Source organism: Python bivittatus, unplaced genomic scaffold (assembly GCF_059951505.1).
Source record: "Python bivittatus isolate LINGU-HERP-01145 unplaced genomic scaffold, Pbiv_v1 ctg000570_np1212, whole genome shotgun sequence".
Lineage (NCBI taxonomy): Eukaryota > Metazoa > Chordata > Lepidosauria > Squamata > Pythonidae > Python > Python bivittatus.
Genome location: NW_028277097.1, coordinates 2,733,286 through 2,754,433, shown reverse-complemented (window position 1 = coordinate 2,754,433; position 21,148 = coordinate 2,733,286). Strand labels below are relative to the sequence as shown.

The 21,148-nt window shown below is 37.4% G+C and overlaps 1 protein-coding gene across 1 annotated transcript in view; it reads right to left on the bottom strand.

The window, feature by feature from the left end:
- Nucleotides 1-5,522: 5,522 nt before the first annotated feature.
- Nucleotides 5,523-21,148, bottom strand: part of DHX29 (DExH-box helicase 29) — a 38,096-nt gene continuing 22,470 nt past the window's right edge. Inside the window, exons 18-27 of the mRNA XM_088152694.1 lie at nt 21,001-21,089; nt 20,248-20,376; nt 19,340-19,415; nt 18,323-18,547; nt 16,477-16,613; nt 14,982-15,075; nt 14,323-14,610; nt 13,364-13,495; nt 12,634-12,730; nt 5,523-10,304 (exon numbers count right to left, since the gene is read on the bottom strand). Of these exons, the coding sequence (XP_088008820.1) occupies nt 10,249-10,304; nt 12,634-12,730; nt 13,364-13,495; nt 14,323-14,610; nt 14,982-15,075; nt 16,477-16,613; nt 18,323-18,547; nt 19,340-19,415; nt 20,248-20,376; nt 21,001-21,089 (1,323 nt within the window). The 3' untranslated portion in view covers nt 5,523-10,248. The remainder of the gene's footprint in view (nt 10,305-12,633; nt 12,731-13,363; nt 13,496-14,322; nt 14,611-14,981; nt 15,076-16,476; nt 16,614-18,322; nt 18,548-19,339; nt 19,416-20,247; nt 20,377-21,000; nt 21,090-21,148) is intronic.

Here is a 21,148-nt window from a genome sequence, read left to right as displayed (position 1 = left end):
CCGCAGAACAGAAGAGAAAGAACTGGAGAAAATCACAAAATACAAAAACCTGCAAATAAAACTGGAGCAACTGTGGCAAAAAAAAGCAAAGATAGTACCAATAGTAATAGGTGCCTTGGGTGCATCAGGCCCTGGAGCACCAGTTGAAGACCACTGGCATTGACAAAATCATCATCAGTCAACTGGAAAAGGCAGCTTTATTTGGAACAGCTTACATCCTGCACTGATACTTTACCACCACCAACATATGTGATGATACCTTTAATATTATTAAACAACATCTGCCTATCCCAAGTCCTTGGGAAGGACTCAATAGGTGGATAAAAATGCCAAACCCAGTTTAAACATCTGGCTGACTGTGACCAACAATAATAATAGAAATGTAACCTGGCTTTCTTTGAAATCAAAATGATGCTTCCCAGCAAGAAGTGAATTTCTATTATGGACAAACATTGCCTTCCTTGTGAAGTTTCTTTCTTCAGGCTTCCATATTCCTTAGTATCCAAATTCTCCATTTCCCTGAAGTCTTTTCTGACAGTCCCCATGTTAATGATAGTCCTAGATCAGTCTTCATAATAAATAGCTTAGCCAAACCACTCCAACTGCAGCCAAGCCTATTTAGATGCACACATTGTTTTTTGCTTGCTAATTATTAGTTATTTTACTTGTGCTTATTCTTGACTACTATTTCTAACCTGCATTTTACTTTATTTTGCATCAGGTAATTAATTCCTTTTTAGAATTCAGTTGCTAATCAAATCATCAAATCAAAATTTATTTATGGTCCAAGACCAAACACAATAAATGACCAGCATACAGTACAATATCAATAAAAGAAAATTTTAGAAATTGCAACAAAATCCTAAAATATTTATCAGCTAACAGTTGATAGTACTGAGGACGAACCAGATGGTTTCTAATAGCTACAGCTATTAATAAAAATTTTGCAATCTTCAGGGACTGCTGGAACGCGGCAGGCCCACCAGGAGTCTGGGGGTGGGGAGATGGCAGCAAGAGGGTGGCGGAGGCGAGCCCAGCACTAACAGAGCCCCGGTACCAAGGGGGTTTGAGGCCAGCCAGCATTGGCAAGCCCAGTGGAGGGTTAGGGTCAGCTGGGGACAGGGGTGGGAGCAGGTGAGGATGAGAATACAGTGGCCTCTTTATTGCGGCCATGCTCTCCAGGGAGGCCAAAAGGGCAGAGACGGGGGGGAGATGGGTGGGTGGAGTTGAAGCAGAGGCAGTTTGCGCAGGGCAGAAGTGTGAAGTCATGTGATGTTGCGCTTAACAACCGTTTTGCTTAGCCACAGAAATTCTGGTCCCAATTAGGGCTATAACCTGAGGACTACCTGTAATCATAAATTAAAGTCAAATGACATAACCAAATGTATCCAGATGGATAAAATGTTAATGCAATTCATTCCATGCATAGAAACATTTCATGCTGTTGCATGAACTTGGTAGTGTACACCAGGCCTCTTAGTGTCAGGGACAGCAGGGATGGCTCTAGGCTAAAACGGAATAGGGCCAGCTTAGGGGCACCAAATTTTAGGGGGGGGGATTAAAAACAAAAAAACAAAAAACAAAATAAAAAACTGAAAAGCAGTAACAGCATACTCCATGAGCCAGTGTACCTGCTCGAGGGTTAAATATAATTTTGCAGAATTGTTGCCATATGACAACAATGGATGCTGATGTAATTAAAATTGCTTGCTGTGTAAATAGGCTGAAAATATCTGAGAAATGAAAAAAATTGTCCAGGGCTGAAAAACTTAAGTGTTAAGCTTGAAAACTCGAAGAAAGTAAGAAACAAGAGTGCCTTTTTGAAGTTCCTAACAAAATCAGAAGAATGAGCCAAACCATAGAGAGTGCCGGAATATGACTTTCCCTAGGGTGCCAAAACGTCTGACAAGAAGTTTATGTAGTCAGGGACTTAAAAGACAAAAACTAAACTGATCTCTGCCTCAGGTTACCTTACTGATGAAGAGGTAAGTCTTCTCCTAGCAGCATAATCCTGTTTTCTTTCTTGAGCGCAGTGCCATGATGAGGTTGGTAGCAGATGAACATGTTTCAGGTTTCCTAAGGAAAGCTATCTACAGCTCTCTTGCAACATAGTGAAACTTAAGAGAATGAGGTACCATAAGAAATAGTTCCAGAAGAAAAAAATAATACCCTACTTTTCTCATGCATGTACGTCATTTCTCTAACAAATAAATTATTTTTTCATCTTACAAGTTATGTTTCAACTTCTACATACATTATTGTTAAACTGATTTTTATTTCTAACTCAGGGTATTGTCAGTTTCAGCAAGAGACTCAAACTAAAATATATACTAAGAAATGCAAATGATAGCGGTGAGCAAGTTTGTAAATCCTTAATAACTATAATATTGCAGTATCTATCTATCTATCTATCTATCTATCTATCTATCTATCTATCTATCTATCTATCTATCTATCTAATTTATATAGCTGCCCATCTCCATATAAGACTCTGGGCAGCTGGGTGGCTATCTGTGAGTGCAATAAGGATGGAGAAATATTGAAGTTTCGCCACTCTTACTGCCACAAGATAGGCGTTAGTAGAGGCCTCAGTAGAGGCTCTACTTGTGTTCGGTCAGATTAATCTTTCATTGCTCTCCAGTGGCACTCTAGGTGTTTCTTCATTTGAGTTCCCCCATGTTAGGAGAGAGGCCACATGGCCACAATCCGATCCAAAGCCCCTGCTGCACTCTCATACCAGGTAGCGACCAGGTCAGATTGCGCAGCAAACTGTCAGGAACCCCAAAGTCCCTCTGAAACCGAATCCAGTCTACAATAAGGTTAACGTAGATTTTAAAAATCACTATATTAGAAGTGCTATATTGAGAATATGGAATAGATATAAACCGAGATTGTGCCCAAAAATGCCTTTCTGGGTCTTAGCACAAGAAGCATTTTATAGAAAAGAAACAGCAGGCAAAGAGAGATGGTTAATATTGAGAGCTGTTAGAACAGCATGGAAAATACAAGATGATCAAGAGATCAGTTGACTATAGAGGGATTTCACTTTCAATTGTTTTTATATGCACAGTTAAGAGAAAGATTTAAGATAGGTAAGAGGACATTTGGAATTGAACAGCACAAGGAACTATGTACAAATGATGAATATATAATTACTAAAATATATACATTTTTGTTGAAATTTGAAATGGAAGAACAAGTGAAAGTCTATGATAAAATGGGCTAAGAACTTTGGACATAATATACTTATGGAACAAAGGGAAAATATGTGGCTGAAAGGACTGAAATTTACATTATGTTATAACTTAAAAAGATAATTTTTATAAAATGATGTACCATTGGTACATGACTCCAGATAAATTATCTGAATGTACAGTATAAAGGTACTTCAAATCTGTGTTGGAAGTGTGGAAAATATGAAGGGTCATTTTATCATGCCTGGTGAATTTATAAAAAAACCCAGAAAATTTTAGGTTCAAATACACAGTGATACAAAGAATTGTAAAGATTAATATTCAGTTGAAACCAGAACTTTTCTTGCTGGGACTAATGGATAGACAATTAGAAAAGAGTTATGGAAGATGGTTTTTGTATATGATAACTGCTGTAAGACTATTACATGCACAAAAATGGAAAGACTCTGAAATACCCACAAGGAGGAATGGCTGGTAAAGATGATAGAATTAGCAGAGATGACAAAACAGACTTGTCTATTATAGAAAGGATAATAATCCATTTATTAGCTACTGGAAACTCCTTATGGACTTTTTGCTGAAAAAAAGAAAAAAGAATGAACTTGTGATTTTTGGATTTGATGATTAGAGTAGATTATAGAAACAAGAAAATTATAGTGTAATCTAAAGAAAGAGGGTAAAATATAAATGTATCTGTAACTGCTGTTAAGAAGATCGGAAGCTGCTTCTTTATAACTTTTTCTTTTCTTTCTTTTTCTTTTCTCTTTCTTTCTTTGCACCTTTTTTCACTTATTACTTTTCTTTACCCTTTTTTCAAAATCTGTATTGTTTTTCTCTTAAATATTTCTTATATATACTGTATATATACACACATATACATACATACATACATTCGTATTCATATTCATATATATAATTCAACCAGATCCGTTAATCACCCTCTAGAGAACTCTATACAGTGAGGGAAAAAATTATTTGATCCCCTACTGATTTTGTATGTTTGCCCATTGACAAAGAAATGATCAGTCTATAATTGTAGGTTTATTTTAACAGTGAGAGAATAACAACAAAAAAATCCAGAAAAATGCATTTCAAAAAAGTTATAAATTGATTTGCAGTTTAATGAGTGAAATAAGTATTTGACCCCTTCGCAAAACATGAGTTAGTACTTGGTGGCAAAACCCTTGTTGGCAATCACAGAGGTCAGACGTTTCTTGTAGTTGGACACCAGGTTTGCACACGTCTCAGGAGGGATTTTGTCCCACTCCTCTTTGCAGATCCTCTCCAAGTCATTAAGGTTTCGAGGCTGACATTTGGCAGCTCGAACCTTCAGCTCCCTCCACAGATTTTCTATGGGATTAAGGTCTGGAGACTGGCTAGGCCACTCCAGGACCTTAATGTGCTTCTTCTTGAGCCACTCCTTTGTTGCCTTGGCCATGTGTTTTGGGTCATTGTCCTGCTGGAATACCCATCCACAACCCATTTTCAATGCCCTGCCTGAGGGAAGGAGGTTCTCACCCAAGATTTGACGGTACATGGTCCCGTCCATTGTCCCTTTGATGCGGTGAAGTTGTCCTGTCCCCTTAGCAGAAAAACATCCCCAAAGCATAATGTTTCCACCTCCATGTTTTATGGTGGGGATGGTGTTCTTGGGGTCATAGGCAGCATTCCTCCTCCTCCAAACACAGCAAGTTGAGTTGATGCCAAAGAGTTCGATTTTGGTCTCACCTGACTACAATACTTTCACCCAGTTCTCCTCTGAATCACTCAGATGTTCACTGGCAAACTTCAGACGGGCCTGTACATGTGCTTTCTTGAGCAGGGGGACCTTGCGGGCGCTGCAGGATTTCAGTCCTTCATGGCGTAGTGTATTACCAATTGTTTTCTTGGTGACTATGGTCCCAGCTGCCTTGAGATCATTGACAATATCCTCCTGTGTAGTTCTGGGCTGATTCCTCACCATTCTCATGATCATTGAAACTCCACGAGGTGAGATCTTGCATGGAGCCCCAGACCGAGGGAGATTGACAGTTATTTTGTGTTTCTTTCATTTGTGAATAATCACACCAACTTGTCACCTTCTCACCAAGCTGCTTGGCGATAGTCTTGTAGCCCATTCCAGCCTTGTGTAGGTCTACAATCTTGTCCCTGACATCCTTGGACAGCTCTTTGGTCTTGGCCATGGTGGAGAGTTTGGAATCTGATTGATTACTTCTGTGGACAGGTGTCTTTTATACAGGTAACAAGCTGAGATTAGGAGCACTCCCTTTAAGAGAGTGCTCCTAATCTCAACTCGTTACCTGTATACAGTAAAAGACACCTGGGAGCCAGAAATCTTGCTGCTTGATAGGGGATCAAATACTTATTTCACTCATTAAACTGCAAATCAATTTATAACTTTTTTGAAATGCGTTTTTCTGGATTTTTTTGTTGTTATTCTGTCTCTCACTGTTAAAATAAATCTACCATTACAATTATAGACTGATCATTTCTTTGTCAGTGGACAAACGTACAAAATCAGCAGGGGATCAAATAATTTTTTCCCTCACTGTAGTTAACAAGGGAGTGATCTGACCATGACAGGAGAGCCACTAACAGCTGCCCCAAGTCCAGATCATACTGCCATTGCTCCAACAACAACAACAATAGATCAGGTGGTATTACCATTGTCACGTGTTGGGCCCTGGATACCTGGGATAGGCCCATGGCTGTCATACTGGCCATGAACTCCCAAGCCACCTCAGAAAGGGGATTGTTAATGCTCATGAGACTGGAAAGGAATATAAACCTTTTGTCAAAACCCTTCAAAGTTTGCAAAGATCTCCAGGGTAATAGTAGATGATCTATGGTCACTCTTGTGTTGTCTGATGTCAGTATGCATGACATTCATAAGGAAAACATTTACCAATCCCACAGAAGGCAGGTTGAAGTCCCCCAGGAACATAAGCCTGGGGAACTCCACTCCCACCATGGTTATGGAGTCAAGGAGCTTGGGCAGGAAGGTTGGCACAACAGCAACAGTCACAATTGATCCCTAGAGCCCAACCTAACAAACAGGGTCTCATAATAGGGTCTGATCATCTGCGGGGCAGCATCCCTGAAAGCTATCAGAAACTCTCAAATGACAATCACCACCCTCTCACCCTTGCCCTGAGTTCTCAGCTGATGCCACACCCAAAACCCAACTGGGCAAAGCTCTGAGAGGGGCACAACTCCCTCCAAGTCCAGCCAGGTCTCAGTAATACTAGTTGTATTATTGTGACCTACAATGTGATTAGAGCTTCATTTTTTTAATGAACACACTGGGTCAACATTCATTGTCTTTGTTGGAAAGAGTATGTGAAGTCCAGGGTAACTGTCTCTCTAAAGGAGTAAAGTCCCAGTCAGTGAGATGTCAATTTAAGGCACTCTCCCCCATTAAAACAAAAACACGCACATTGGTTGTTACCAGTGAAACCTGTTCTTCTCAACATAGATTTGTGGAAATGAATCATGTCCCAATCAAAAGAAATTTCTACAAATCTCAGAAAGGAGGTTGTTAATGCTCATGAGACTGGAAAGGAATATAAAACTATTATTATTCAAACTTTGAAAGGTTACAAAGATCCCTGGGGTAATAGTAGATCATCTATAGATCTCCAAGGTATGCATGACATTCATAAGGAAAACATTGACCAAGAATGGTGTGCAAGAGAGAACTAAGGAGGAAGGAATGTTGTCACTTGTCTCAAGTTTGCCAGATACCACAAGGATGATCCAGCTGGCTATTAGCTAATATTCTGTGGTCATATGAGATGAAAGTGGAACTTCTTGGTATTGAGAAATGTTATGCTTGGAGAAACCAACACTACACTGCAATTCATGAACCTTATCCCAACCATGAAACACAATAATGGAAGTATTATGGTTTGAGGATGCTTTGCAGCCTTACATCCTAGATACCTTGCAGTCACTGAGGCAACAGTGGGTCCTGGATTCTTCTGGCAAATTCTACAAAATATCAGGGAATCCATCTGTGAGCTGAAGGTTAAATAAATGTGGGTCATGCAGCGTGATGACCCCAAACCACTAAGTAAATCCACCTCTGCAGAAATTTTGTAATTTGGAGTGGCTGAGTACACCCTGAATTTAACCAACTGAAATGCTGTGTGTGCCATGACCTCAAACAAATAGTTTATACATACAACCAAAAAATATCAAGTTGAAGTTGTTCTATAAAGATGAATGGGCCAAAATATCACCAAGCCAATGTGCAGGACTGAGTAACAGGTACAGGAAATGTCTGAACTTTCACATAGTTTTACAACAAAACAGTGAATGTTAGTTGTATGTTTGATGAAGCCATTGGTTTTTGTGCTGCTTAGCAGAACATAGATGAGGCTTGGATCATATTATAAGTTACGGTACAGGTAGTCCTTGTTTACCGACCACAATTTGGGACCAGCAACTCAATTGTTAAGTGAAGTGGTCACTAAATGAAACCACAACTGTGCTTCTGATCTTACTTCAGCTTTCCTTTGCTTTACAAACCTACAAAGGTTGTAAATGTGAGGACCGGTCACAAAGTTACTTTTTCATTACTGCTGTAACTGTGAACAGTCACTAAACGAGGGCTACATGTACTGCAGGATTATAGATAATTTTAAAGGGTTCATGCAGTTTCTTTCATCAGTATATATAAGAGGAAAATGAGATCTTTCTCTTTTAGCAATTTATGTTGGCAAGTTGCTTCTGGTGAATCAGTAAATTGGATTACTCTCTACAAAGATTTCATCTAAACACACATTTGTACAGGTAGTCCCCGGGTTAAGAATGCCTGGGTTACAGACCCATAATTAAGAATGGAGTCTATTGCAGCAAAATTCAAGTTAAATACACAGTGATTCGAGTTAAATACACAATGGTTCAAGTTCATTACACAATACTACTTATACAGTATTATACAATTGTACTGTTCCGGCTTACATACGAATTCGACTTAAGGACAGACTTTGGGAACAGAACTCTTCTTAAACTGGGGACTGTGTTCCCTAATTTTTCCCACTGTTTTCAAACACAATGTCTTGGTTACAATTCTGATTGATCCTCTGTATACCTAATCTACCACTTTTTCCCTCATTAGGTTGTTACCTCCTGCCATATCACTCTGTTGAGACATTCCCCCAATTCCATTTTCTTTTTCCTCCAAGCCTATGCCAAGTCATTACTCTCTGTCCTTTCTATAGATCAAGAGCAGCTTTTTCACAAGAGCAAGGAAAAATGCAACTGAAACTGATAATGAAGTGACTTTACCAGGCAATTCCAGGATCTGCTGTGCTAGTGTACAATCTTATAGAATAGAAATACCAGATTTACCTTATGGCTTTTTGAGATTTGGGAATTAGTTCCTTTCTTTAAAACTGACAGCAAGGCAAGTGTGAAATCTTTACAAGACTTTCATCCTCTTCAGGCATATAAACAGAACTGTAGTGTCTTTATCAGAAAGATGATTCCTAGTTGTGAAGAAACACTGAAATCTACAATTAGTACTTGCAAATGCTTACAAAAATATGTAGTATTTCAAGCCTCCTGACATTTATTATTTTAAGAGCTGACTCAATTGTGTGACAATTCAGGACTAAGATTACCAAGAGCTCATCTAAGTAAGAGAGGCAAAAGCTTTAGCTGATGAAAAAAAAGCATGCCATTTTTTTATTATATTAAAACATTTTCTAAAGCCTTTTTCTTACAGTGTGTACATTTGTAATAAAATACTTTGCCCTGATTGATTTTATCAAATTTTAAATACTAAGAAAAAGGTAATATCCCAATCTGATGTCACAATTTATTAAGGATCATATCTAAAAAGGAATGATTTTTAGTTTTAATACTAAAATTGCACTCATATAGAAGTTAATTATGATTTTACATTTCTTAAATAGCTTCAGTCTTTCATCACTTGACAAGATTTGTAATAACTGCGTAAGTTCCTGTTAATTGTTAATATAGGACTCACAGTATTTTTAATATTTCTATACTATCAAATTTGATACACCAATTATGGCGGTAATGGTAATTACCAAAATAAAGAACACTTAGGTTCTTTATTTTGGACAATAATTTTTAGAAACTCAGTTGAGTGTAAGATGTTTATTTGCCTGTATTAGTTTCAAACGTTGTGCCTGATACTAGAGGTCTTGCAAATTTTAAAGTGAAAAGAGAATCACATTATATATGGTAGAGGAAAGCAAACATGCTTTGAATGTGGAAGAATCAAGCTGAAATTCCTGTGAGATTTAGGCTTATAAAATGCATATAAAAGGTAGTATGTATACCTTTTCTTCTTCTGTATATTTTCTTTATATAAACAAAAAGTTTCTAAATATACATATTTGAGGTGGTGTGTTGCTTTTTAAGAAAAAAAAGATTAATATTTCTTCCACAGTTTTATACATACTGAATTCAGACACAGAATTTCAATCTAAAGGAACATGCATTCCAAAAACTGTTTGGAACTTCAAAGCAAATATATGAAACACCTTTTTTTTTTTTGAAATGCCAAAGTAAGTATCTTCTGGCACTATCAAATTGTTACTATGTCTTTTCAAAGTTATCATTTGGGTAAGAAATGAAAATGAGCAATTTCTTAAAATGCACTGCTTGACACAAATAACAATTCACTTAATAATTATGTAACCTATACATGTATTTTGGCAAGTAAAGAAAGATTCTGGTTCCTCAGCTGTACTTTCTTTAAGAGAAAAGAAATCTATTCCATGGATTCAAATTCTACAACTGAAATCATAGTCAAGATATGCTTTATGCTGAAACAGAAAAATAATGAATTCTGATTTTTATACTGAAACCATCTCCATTGTTGCCATTATTTAAATTTGAATACCCATTGTTCAAAAGTTTTTATTGTCAGTTTTACAAGGCATTCATTTCTTGCAGAATAACAACAGAATGTATGTGGAAAGTTCAAGCAGTGTCCATATGATGATTGTATTGTGTCCCTTTACACAAGCACATTCTTCAATTATATTTTTCTTCCAATTTCTGTAGCTCTGAAATATCAGAGAGTGTTTTCTGTTTTTATCAGTTCTTTGATGATGTTCAAAATTTTATCATCTGGAAAAAAGAACAGTGGTAAGCAAGAAAGAATAAACTTAACTGATTCTTCTCATTATTCAAAATTATAACGGAATGTATTGTCAGATGACAACACTGCATTCTGCCTGGCAAAAGTGGCACACAGCATTACAAAGGCTGGAAATTATCAATAAGAAAAAGTTAGCATCTCCAGTGCAGGTGTAGTTAAGCTGCATCACATAGCTTAATTAAAGACATGAACCATAGACCCTGAGATTCTTTCTCAATACTGTAGTTTAATAATCAGTGAACGCTCATGGAAATGGATATTTGTTTAGGGACTCGCTGCTGCTCTCTTTACCACTGAATACTGGTTTACACTTTTCAGCCACTTAATTCCTCCCAAGAAAATTGAAGAAAAATGGAAAATTTTTGCTAGTCTTGCTCACTTGGTGCAATGATGGGACTCACTGAAGATCTTACTAGTAAGAAGTAATGATTGCATCTGGTAGATTGCCTAAACCTATCCTACAAATTTCTCTTGGAATGGATATGCTACTGAATACTCTAATGCTCTAATCTCCAAAAGTCAGTTGTGTTTTATCTTTTTAGCATCACTCACCAAATACCGCATCGTAATTTTTGCTACTTATTTACAGAGCTTAGCATTTATATTTTGAGTTATTTGCAAATAATGGCAAGAGATAATAATATGATATTTAAGGTGTGAGACTAGGCTGAAGCTGCCATAACCTAAAGATGAAGCAGGCACATAAGCAGAGAGGACAAAAGCCAGGAAACTTATCTATGAGATCCCTTCAGGGAGGTAGATAAGAAGGAAGCAAGTTGTTAAGGAAAAAACAAAGGACCTGAACCAGAAAAAGGAAGTTGGGCCTGAGCACATGGAAACCCTCACCTCAATCCCATCAACTTGTAAATCAACCCAGCAAGGACTTTTGGGGATAAAAGGGGTCCCAAAGCCCACCTACTCTGAGTCGTCTGAGTCATCTGAGTCACCTTTGGATCCAGACTTGGCGGCTTCCGTCCCTCTAGCTAGTGCCTGGCAGCCTAGTTGGGAAGGATGTGGGTAAGTGTGGATGAGCGCATGTGTGTGTGTATGAGAAAGAGCAAATGTATCTTGCAACCAGTAAAGTTTTGCTGTTACTTTAAATTCACTGGGTCTCCGTGTATTACAAAGAACCTCTTGTGCCTCAGTGTTCAGTTGGAAGTGATTTGTGTGTATCCCTAATTATTTCCCAGCTGTTGACCAGGGCTGTGTGTCTGTCTGCTCCAGCCGCACCTATCTGGAAAACCCAAGTAGAAAGCAAGGGGGGCTGACAAGATCCGCGTGCCTCAACAGGCTGTGAGTGTATGAGTGAGTGACCATAAGCCAAACCTGGAAACAGTGTGTGTAACAACGGTAGCAACTATATAAGATTATCAAGCCAATAATCAATCTCACTTAGGGATTGCAATCATGTTTAATATTCCATTCAGACTTTGTCACAAAGGAAACTTTAGAAAGCATGCTAAGGAATATGGACATGTTGCCATGGTGACCACAGATTACAAACAACTGTCTTTGGTTTTTTTTTTTTAAGCTATGCAATGCACTATTCAAAGCTATACAATGCACTTTTTAAGCATGTCTAAGATACCTGAAATGGCATTAGTGTATTCATAATAACCTTTGATATAAAGTAGCACATATTTCCATTTTATCGTTTAATAAATTATTTACCAATTGCTTCTCTCATGTACCCTAGAGCCTTCTCTATGCTTCTGTTTTCTGGAAATTCCACTAACTCTCTGAAACAAAGTTTTAATGGGAGCGGAGGATGAATGAAAGACTAAAGGGAGAGGGGAGGAAATAGATAAAAGAAATTTGTTTCCACCCACAAAAATGATTCTACCATGATTCTACCATCTTCTATTCATGACAGGTTAATGCTTGATTGAATCCATTTTGTCTATTTGCTTCTGGAGCATAGAGATTTCCCATTAATTTCAATAAATGGTTCCAATCTGAGCTAGTTATCCCTTTTATTGCATAAAATAGAGAAACTCTTTAGGTAGGAAAATATATAACAAAGTAGAATCTACTAAAAATGGAGCTTAGCACATTAGCCTTATTTAATAGTTAAGATAGTTTATTATTCCATATTTTGCCAATTCTCTGTTTTTAAAGTGATCTATCTATCTCAAAGAGAAGGATACAAGATAAATTATGGGTTATGTTTTGCAGGAAATTAGCATCTGCCACATGAATAATTTTCAGCAATAATGCAGAAAGTTGTCCCACATATTTTACATATATATTTGTTCAATTTTTTCATGGCAACATGGCACACAGAAACAATAAAATTACCTTCAAGGGACATTTTAGGGTTTTCAAGTTTTTGCTTTAAAACCGACTCGATGAGTGCTCTCAGTTGCTTGAAAATTACTGCAATTTTTACAGGGGCCTGTAAAAATAGTAATGTTAAATTGCATATTTTATTAAGATATTCATATTTTAATATCCCAAATCTTCATCATTAAGATTAAAACAATTCTAATAGCTATGAAATTAAAACAAATTGTGGAAGACTAGGCCCTGAAGAGATGTAATGATGCTGCTTGAAATTAGGATTTGCAAGATTAGGAAAGAGTCAAGAATTCCAGTGTTAGAACTTATTCTATTTTATATCCAACGTGGAGTTATTCCTTGTTAAATTTGTTTTCTGAAACATCCAGTTCAGGGCAGCATGAACTAATTAGCAATATTTTGACAGGAGTTACCTAAAATCACAGTTCCATAGATAAGATGCCTCAGGAAATAGTGACTTAATGAACATGAAATATCTCAAACTGAATGGAGGAAACACTCAAGCTAGTCACCAATTTTGCTGCCAAAATAATAAAACATTATTTGTGCTCTTTTTTTCTTTACAGGAACTGAACAGAAGTTTACTAAGTTTGAAAGGTATTATCAGTAAAGATGACAAGTGCATTTTCTTTATATTTAACTTTCAATTGGTTTATCTGTCTATGGATTTTGCACACTAAATGGTGGCATAACAGAATTCTTCCCAACTCACATATAATGTAAGATATACCTGAAAATGGATCCAGCCATCAACTGATAAAAGGCGTTCACGATGCAACACTTCTATGTCTCCACCAAAAAGTAATATTGGAAAGGGGGAAATTAAGGTTGTCTCTTTTAAGTACACCCTGGCATACCTAATCTGAATGGAAGACAAACACTATTAATTTGGTTTATCAAATTGCTGCTTTTAATGCAGAAATTATTTTTCTACCCTGGGAATTCTTCTTTATACCTACTTGAAAATATGGTTATAAAAGCACTATATTCAAGGTCATTATCAAAAATGCTGCATGTAGAAGAATAAAAGTATTTTTTTAAAGGACAGACTTGCATAATCTAAATGTTTTGCAAGCTTTAAATAAGTAGCATTGGTAGTTATGGAACTATATACCAATGTAACAACTTTAATAAATAAAATGCTGAACAAAGGTCTTACATAAAAAATAGCATACAAAAAGGCATCTGCCCATAAAGCACATCACAATAATTCAGTCTTGAGGTAAGCACTGCAGTGATTCCGTGATCAGGCTACTCTTATACAGAATAGGTAGAGCCCGCCAATCCACCGCCTACGCTGAGGAAAGGCTCAGCTAGCTTTGATAATGTCTGAGCCTCCATAGATAATAATGATCTAGGAGAACCCCTAAAAGACAGCAATCCCAATCCAAGTCTCTGTAATTCCTGGGCAAAAGGATCTACTTAGTGCACAATCTCAATCTTATCAGGATTCATGTTAAAAAATTATACATATACGCTTATACATAGTCAGAAGTCCTCTATATTTTAGTCCCCTTAATAAACAGAAACCCTTTAATAGAAGTGGAAGACAGAAATTATTTTATAGTATGCCAAATATACCTAGGGCCACAAAGCATGCCCACCTCAACCATGTGGATAAATCCTACCCTTAAGTACTGTAATACAGTATTTTAACACCATTACAATAAAAAATCTAATTTAGCTTACCTTCTCTTGATACAGCAGCCATCCATAGGTCTGCAAATCCCTGTTCACGGAAGAAGGGTGCACTTGTGCTTTACCCTGAGCCGTCTCTGCCATGCATGCTAATTTCTCTGTCACATCCACGGACTTGGTGTAGATTATCTTCCCCACATTGTCATATAGCCCTGCAGTTAGCACAGCTTTAAGGAGGACCATTTCTTGTAGTGACAGGGAGTGTATTCCTTCATAATGACATGAAGGTTCAGCAAATCCTGCTGCCCGCACCACTCTGATAAGTTCTTGTTTTACATCCTAAAATAGATTTACATGATCATGTTTTATTAATATATTTACAATTCAGCACTAGATTTAAAAAATAGCAGTGTAACTGCATATACGTTTATAATCTGCCTGTTGCCTCTAATACTGCACATAAATACCATTACTGCAGAAAACATCTGTCTAGAACTTCACGATTGATATCTCTACCTCTACCACTATCTCTGTCTCACATATTTGCCACCACATCTGCAGGTAACTAAGTGAATTCGTTTCAGCGGTACTTCGTTTCAAATGCTTTAAACAAGCTAAAAATATAAACCAGTTAAAATATTAATATTCTACCTTACTGAGTGGGGCTTTCTTGCAGATTAGGAAAAAAAGATTAAATAGATTGCTGGTACCTCAAGAGTTAGTAGTGAAGTTCTGTTCAGAAAATGTCTCCTACAGAAAATCATTTCGCCATGATAACCTCCTTCAGAGCGGGCTTTCTTCCATCTAGGTAAAAAAGAAAGAAAACGTTCCTTTTATTGTAATATAAGAAATCATCACTATTCAAGGAATATGAACAACAGGGTTAAAAACATAGTGATAAAAGATCCTTTTGTTGCTTATTGACAAAGCACAATCCATTGGAATAACTTTTTTTCTGCCAATCATAATGTAAATACTTCATTACATTAACACTGAAAAATATATCAATGTATTGCTAAAAAAATGTTCTGCCATCTAGACCTTCAAATTAAAGAACCCATACATGGAAGTATATTCCCTTTAAACAACACAGGCTTCCTTTTAAACAAATACGTTCAGGATCTTTTTGCTTAGAAATAAATAGTTTGCAGATAGCAGCTAAAATTTATATAATGTAACAATCTCTAAGAGATCAGGGAAAAAAAGGCTCTAAAATATTCTTGTCAGTGCAGATTTGGTTATCCAGTGACTTTTCACCAAAAGTCTTTTGGTGTTGAATGTTACTGAGTACTAGATTTAAGCAGGTCCATAGCTGCAATTTGAAAAGTATGGGGCAATCATGTTATCCTCAACTCCATCTGCAAAATTATTAGTGGATTATGTAATAAGGTTGCTATACTCTCTCAAAGCACAGTCCTCAATTTGTAATAGAAATGGAAGAATTAACCACTATTTAGTGTCACTGTTTAATACCTTCTCAAATAAACTTGCACTATGGGAGTAAAAATAGTAGAAAACTCTTCAAGGTTATAATAAACTACATTTTGAGCTTCAGCCTACAACCCAATATGTAATAAAGATGTAGCATATTTGGACAACACTGCACTTAACCATACAGCAATTGCCCTATGTTATTCAATGGCTCACTTCATACATAATGCTAAGACAGGGTTTCTAAAATCATGATTTGCCAAATAAGCCAACATTGCCTGGCTTATGCACAGCCAAAATGAATGGGTTCACATATCATGCTAAAATGAACTCAAGCGACCAAACCGGGCATGAAAATTCTTTTTAAGTACAGCCTCTCCCAAAGTACATACTCTTATGTTTTGAAATTTGCCTTAATGGGCTTATTTTTCAAGTACAATAGCACTTATTCTAATGTTGGAGTCTCAGCGCTATAAATTAGCCAGGGAAGCCAAAACATCTTGGAAGAAGCCAGTGGCAAACCACTTCCATTTGTCACCATGATCCAAACTTATCTCAGAGGACAAGTTATTAAATAACCGCAGAAGATACAAAAAGCACAGTGAGTAGAGAAAGCAGTTAACCATAACAAAGTTCTTCCCCAGCTTGGAATGTAGCATAGCTGTAGAGAAAGAAAGCAACGGGAGAACAGATGAATGAAAATATAGTGGCAATAAACAGATAAACAAAACATATTCATCAAAATCTATCCTAGGAAAAGTCATTTCAAGTTACCCAAGGTATGCCTTGTAAATTGTCAAATGGTCTGAACTGGCCAATGCCAAAAATGATTTTGCCAGGTCTGCTTCATCTTTTCTTCCAATTGGGGTAGTAAATGGAGATTTTTCGGTCATTACAGCTGCAAGAGTAGCCTACAAAATATAACAATGTACAGCAGTATTTATATTTTTACTCCTGAAATTTTTATTTTTATTAAAATGCTTATTTTAGAATAAGGAATAAGGTCACTATCATAGGAATGTAGCATATAATCATGTAATCAGTACAGGTAGTCCTCGCTTACCAACCATTCGAAGTTACGTCGATGCTGAGAAAATAACGTTGCGGTCCATTTATGACCTTTGCAGCATCCCTAAGTCACGTGATCGTCATTACAATCAGTACGCGTTGTCCTGTGCCTGACCTGTGTTTTTTTCTTTCTTTCCCCCCTTGCAGAGCAGAGAGCTTGGAGAGAAGGATTGCAAGAAAGTAAGCTGTTTGCTCTTCTACACATTGAAAGCAGTGTGACTGCACCAGCAGCCCGGGGTTGGGAGCTGTGGGTGTGCTATGCAAACAGCTTACAGTACTCCCTTGAAATTTTTTTCTCTCCAAGCTCTCTGCTCTGTGGGGGGAGAGCAAGCAATTTCTATAGGCAATCTCTCCTTTGCTTGACCCTTTCCTACTCCTGGCGCAAATGCATTGCTCTCGATGTGTTGAGGAGCAAACAGCTTACTCTCTTTCTCTCCAATCTCTCCTCTGTGCAAGGGGCTGGAGGAGAAAAAAACAAGCAATTTCTTTATGCAATCTCTTCTTTGGCTGACCCCCCCCCTCCCCCAGAGCAGAGAGATTGGAGAGAAAGAGATTTCAAGAGAGTAAGCTGTTTGCTCTTCTACACATCAAAAGCAGTGTGATTTGCTGGCATGGCAGCGGGAAAGGGTCAGGCAAAGGAGAGACTGCTTACAGAAATCGCTTGCTTTTTTTCTCCCCCCCACCTAGAGTGGAGACTGGAGAGAAAGGGGTTTCAAGACTGTTTGCATAGTGTACCCATTGCTCCCAGCCCTCGGCTGCAGCATGAACCCATTACTTTCGATGTGTATAAGACAGTAAGAAGGCACACAAGCATTCCAAAGGGCAGGGGAGTGGTTATGATGCAAACAAAAGCCGAAGGTGTGAAACTGAGTAGTCTTGTCTCTCTCCAGCCAGAAAGCAGAGTTGCAGTCACGTGATTTCTCACCTAGCAACTGCTTCACTTAGTGGCAGAGTTGCTGGTCCCAATTAGGGTTGTTAAGCGAGGACTACCTGTAAGATGCTGGACACTGGAGAAAGGCTAGCAACATTTTCTGATGCTATCATGAAAAAAAGTGAAATTCTTGGGAGATTTTGGCAATTCCTATAGAACTTTGAGAGATTTCAGCATTCACACATTTCATACTATTCTGACATTATATTTTGGATGCTATGGACACCTTATGAGGATGTACTAGGCACCATACTGTCAATCTACCAAAATTTAGTGAGGGCTGTCAGAGTCTAAAATAATGAAGCAAAGATGAAAATTCTATATGGAAATGACAGAGATATAATAATGTGACCAGAAGTTTTTGAATGATTTGGAAGCAGAGCAGACCACAGACCACCATTTTGTTTTTCAAAGCTGTGAGTTGGATATTTTAAAAATCCCAGAAGTAAGCAATAGTGAGCATCAGTTTTGCACTGAATCAGCTAAAATAGTATTTTACATATCATAAAAAACATAATCTGCCTGGCTATATAGAACAAGTCCTCAGATTAACATTTATTTCATGAGCACTGGCACTGCATTAGCCAGTAATGGGCAACCCAGTGTTAGTCATCAACTTACCACTGGATCCAAGCAGCCAAAAACAGCACCAAATATAAGCATTTTACCAATCTTTACATTGACTGGCAAGGATGCAAGATGTTGGCCTAGAGGAGTCAACTTGGGCTCACTTAATTCACAAGCCCCAATCTTCCGCAGAAGATTCATGGCTTTGGCAACAATTTGAGGCTGAGGTGGGTCTAATGCTTTGGAGAGGAATTCTTCAGGAGAGCCAAGATTACATTTCTACAGATAAATCAGACAAAAAAATAAAATAGAATGAAGCTCAAGGTACATAATTCTTATTCACAGATTCTAAGCAGTATTTTGGCTATTTCTAGATTATTTATTTTCATGTTTACTTCCAAAAGATAATATGTAATATCCAGTATGATAGGATTTTCTATTTCAGGTTTCAAAGTAATTTAGCTAGCTGTATGGGTTCTATGCATTTTGATATAGGAAGAGGGACTATTTGTTGTCCTGCTTCAGTCAGCTATGTGTCCTGGCTGCACATGATGTTTGAACTATGGCAACCATAGCCTCTCTTTGTCCTACCCTGGAACTATGTGAAAAGTTTTGCTAGACAAGCAACACTAATCTTCAACATTCATAGTCATTTCCCATATATCTCTGTTTCTCAAACCAGCACCCATATCCTGCACCTTTAGATTTATGCCAGGATTTCATGCTTGCATGTGATGTCTATGTGCAATGTACAAAAGCCATAATACTTATTTAATAAATACTTATTTTTCATTTATGGAAAGGCATATCACTCAAAAACATCTTTTTTCAGATGGGCATGGCAAACATGAGATTAGATAATTGTCTACTCCTTCACCTCTACCTGATTTCCATACATCATATGGGCATTTAAGGTATGACTAAGCTTTCCTACAGTCTTGCCAAGAGGTTACAACTTCTTGCAAGGATTTTTCTCATTCAGAAAGGTAAACAATAGCAATACACTTGCCCAGATTCTCAGGGTTTCCTGGTAAATCAAGAGAATTAATATTTAAAGCTCAAATATCATACCATGATGTGAAGGCACAGTTCTTCCAAGGGAACACGCAATATTTCTGGAACAGAGTATTCTAGGAAACTTTCAAATCTGCAAAAGCCACAAGGCAAAGAGTATGAGAAATGCTTTAAGCCGCTATATTCCCATATTTATTGTGGGAATTATTTGTGTATAAACATCTATACAGGTATTCCTCACCTAACGACCACAATTGGGACCAGAATCTCAGTCGTTGAGTGAAGCAGTTGTTAAGTGAAGGGGGAATCCTTCATGGGGCTGGAGGAATGAAGCTTAAATCTTCAGGATCTGAGCTTTGTTCCTGCACACCACTGACAGGTTTCCCTCTGTCCCCTTCGCTTACAACCTTCCCTGCTGGCTTCCCTGTTGACTTTCTGGGGAAGGTGACACAGAAGATTGCAAATGGCGCTCACATGATCATGGGGTGCTTGCAGTCAGTCGTCAATGCAAGCTGGTTGCCAAGTGCCTATATGGCCGAGTGACTGCAGGGCAGTGCGATGTCTTATGATGGCCAGAAGTGCTTTACAGGCCGTAACGCACCCTTTCTGAGGCTGTCGTAACTTCAAACTGTTGTTAAACAGTCATTAAGTAAGGACGACCTGTAACTACAATGGGAATTGTTCATTTGCACTAAGTAGTCAACCATTTCTTTGATGGTGGATATGGAAAATAGAGGATACTTAGAGTCAAAACAAGCTAGTTTAGTTCTGCAGGTTCTCCCAAAGGATTGTTCATCTTTCAACGAAATTTATAATATGGTTAATGAACTTTGCATGTTTGTAGTGGAATATGTGAGACAATTTAATAGGTAAACAAACTATCATAACAGATATGCTTGGGCTATAGTTTTAGCAAATGGTTCTGCCTTAAACATAGAATATTTTGATGGTTAAAACAATTTTACCTATCTCTGGTATACAATCGAAAGCAAAATCCATCTCTGACACGCCCAGCTCTCCCCTGACGCTGTAGTGCACTAGCTTTACTGACAAAAGTCTCTTCCAATGAGCTCATCTGACTACTTTCATGGTACCTGGAAAAAGTATTAAAGAAAAAATGTCCAGCACATACAGCATTAATAATACTAAACTTAATAACTCTCCACAAAGAACGCTACTTCATATTTACTTCTATATAAATGCTTCTGAAAACATACTGTAGCTAAGTATTTTCAAATACAGAAAGCTATGCCTATTTATTTTGATAGGATCTACAATAAAACAGAAAAAGGGACCAGTATCAGGAGGATTGCAGCTTTCAGTTCCATTACTCCTGGCACAAATTCAGATGCCATTCATAGTCTCTCCCACCCATTCCACTTGCAGTATGCTAGATAAAGTCCCCACAACTGCCTAAATGGCCAAAAATAAAATGTGAAAAAGGCTCAGGGAAGGAGATTTGCATTTAAGAAATAAAATAAGTGATGATGCTTTTGATGAGTATACAATTTACTCATTCCTCAGAATTCATGTTGATCTAATAAAATGCTATTTTGAGGTATAATGTCAAATTCTAGAAAAAGTACAGAACTACATTATATCTAGCTATTGCATAAAAATAAATATCTCTATTGCATAAAAAAAAATATTGCAAAAACCCCCCCAAATATTTCTCTAATGAAATTTGATCCTTTTTAGTGAAAAGTAAGTGCTTTCACCTGTTTTCCTTTGTTCTTCCAGTGTCAATTACAAAAACAACATCAGGTATAGTAATACCTGTTTCAGCTATGTTGGTGGCCAAAACAATCTGTAAAAGGAACACAAACGCTTTTAAACACACATACATATATGCAAGTTTCTAACTTT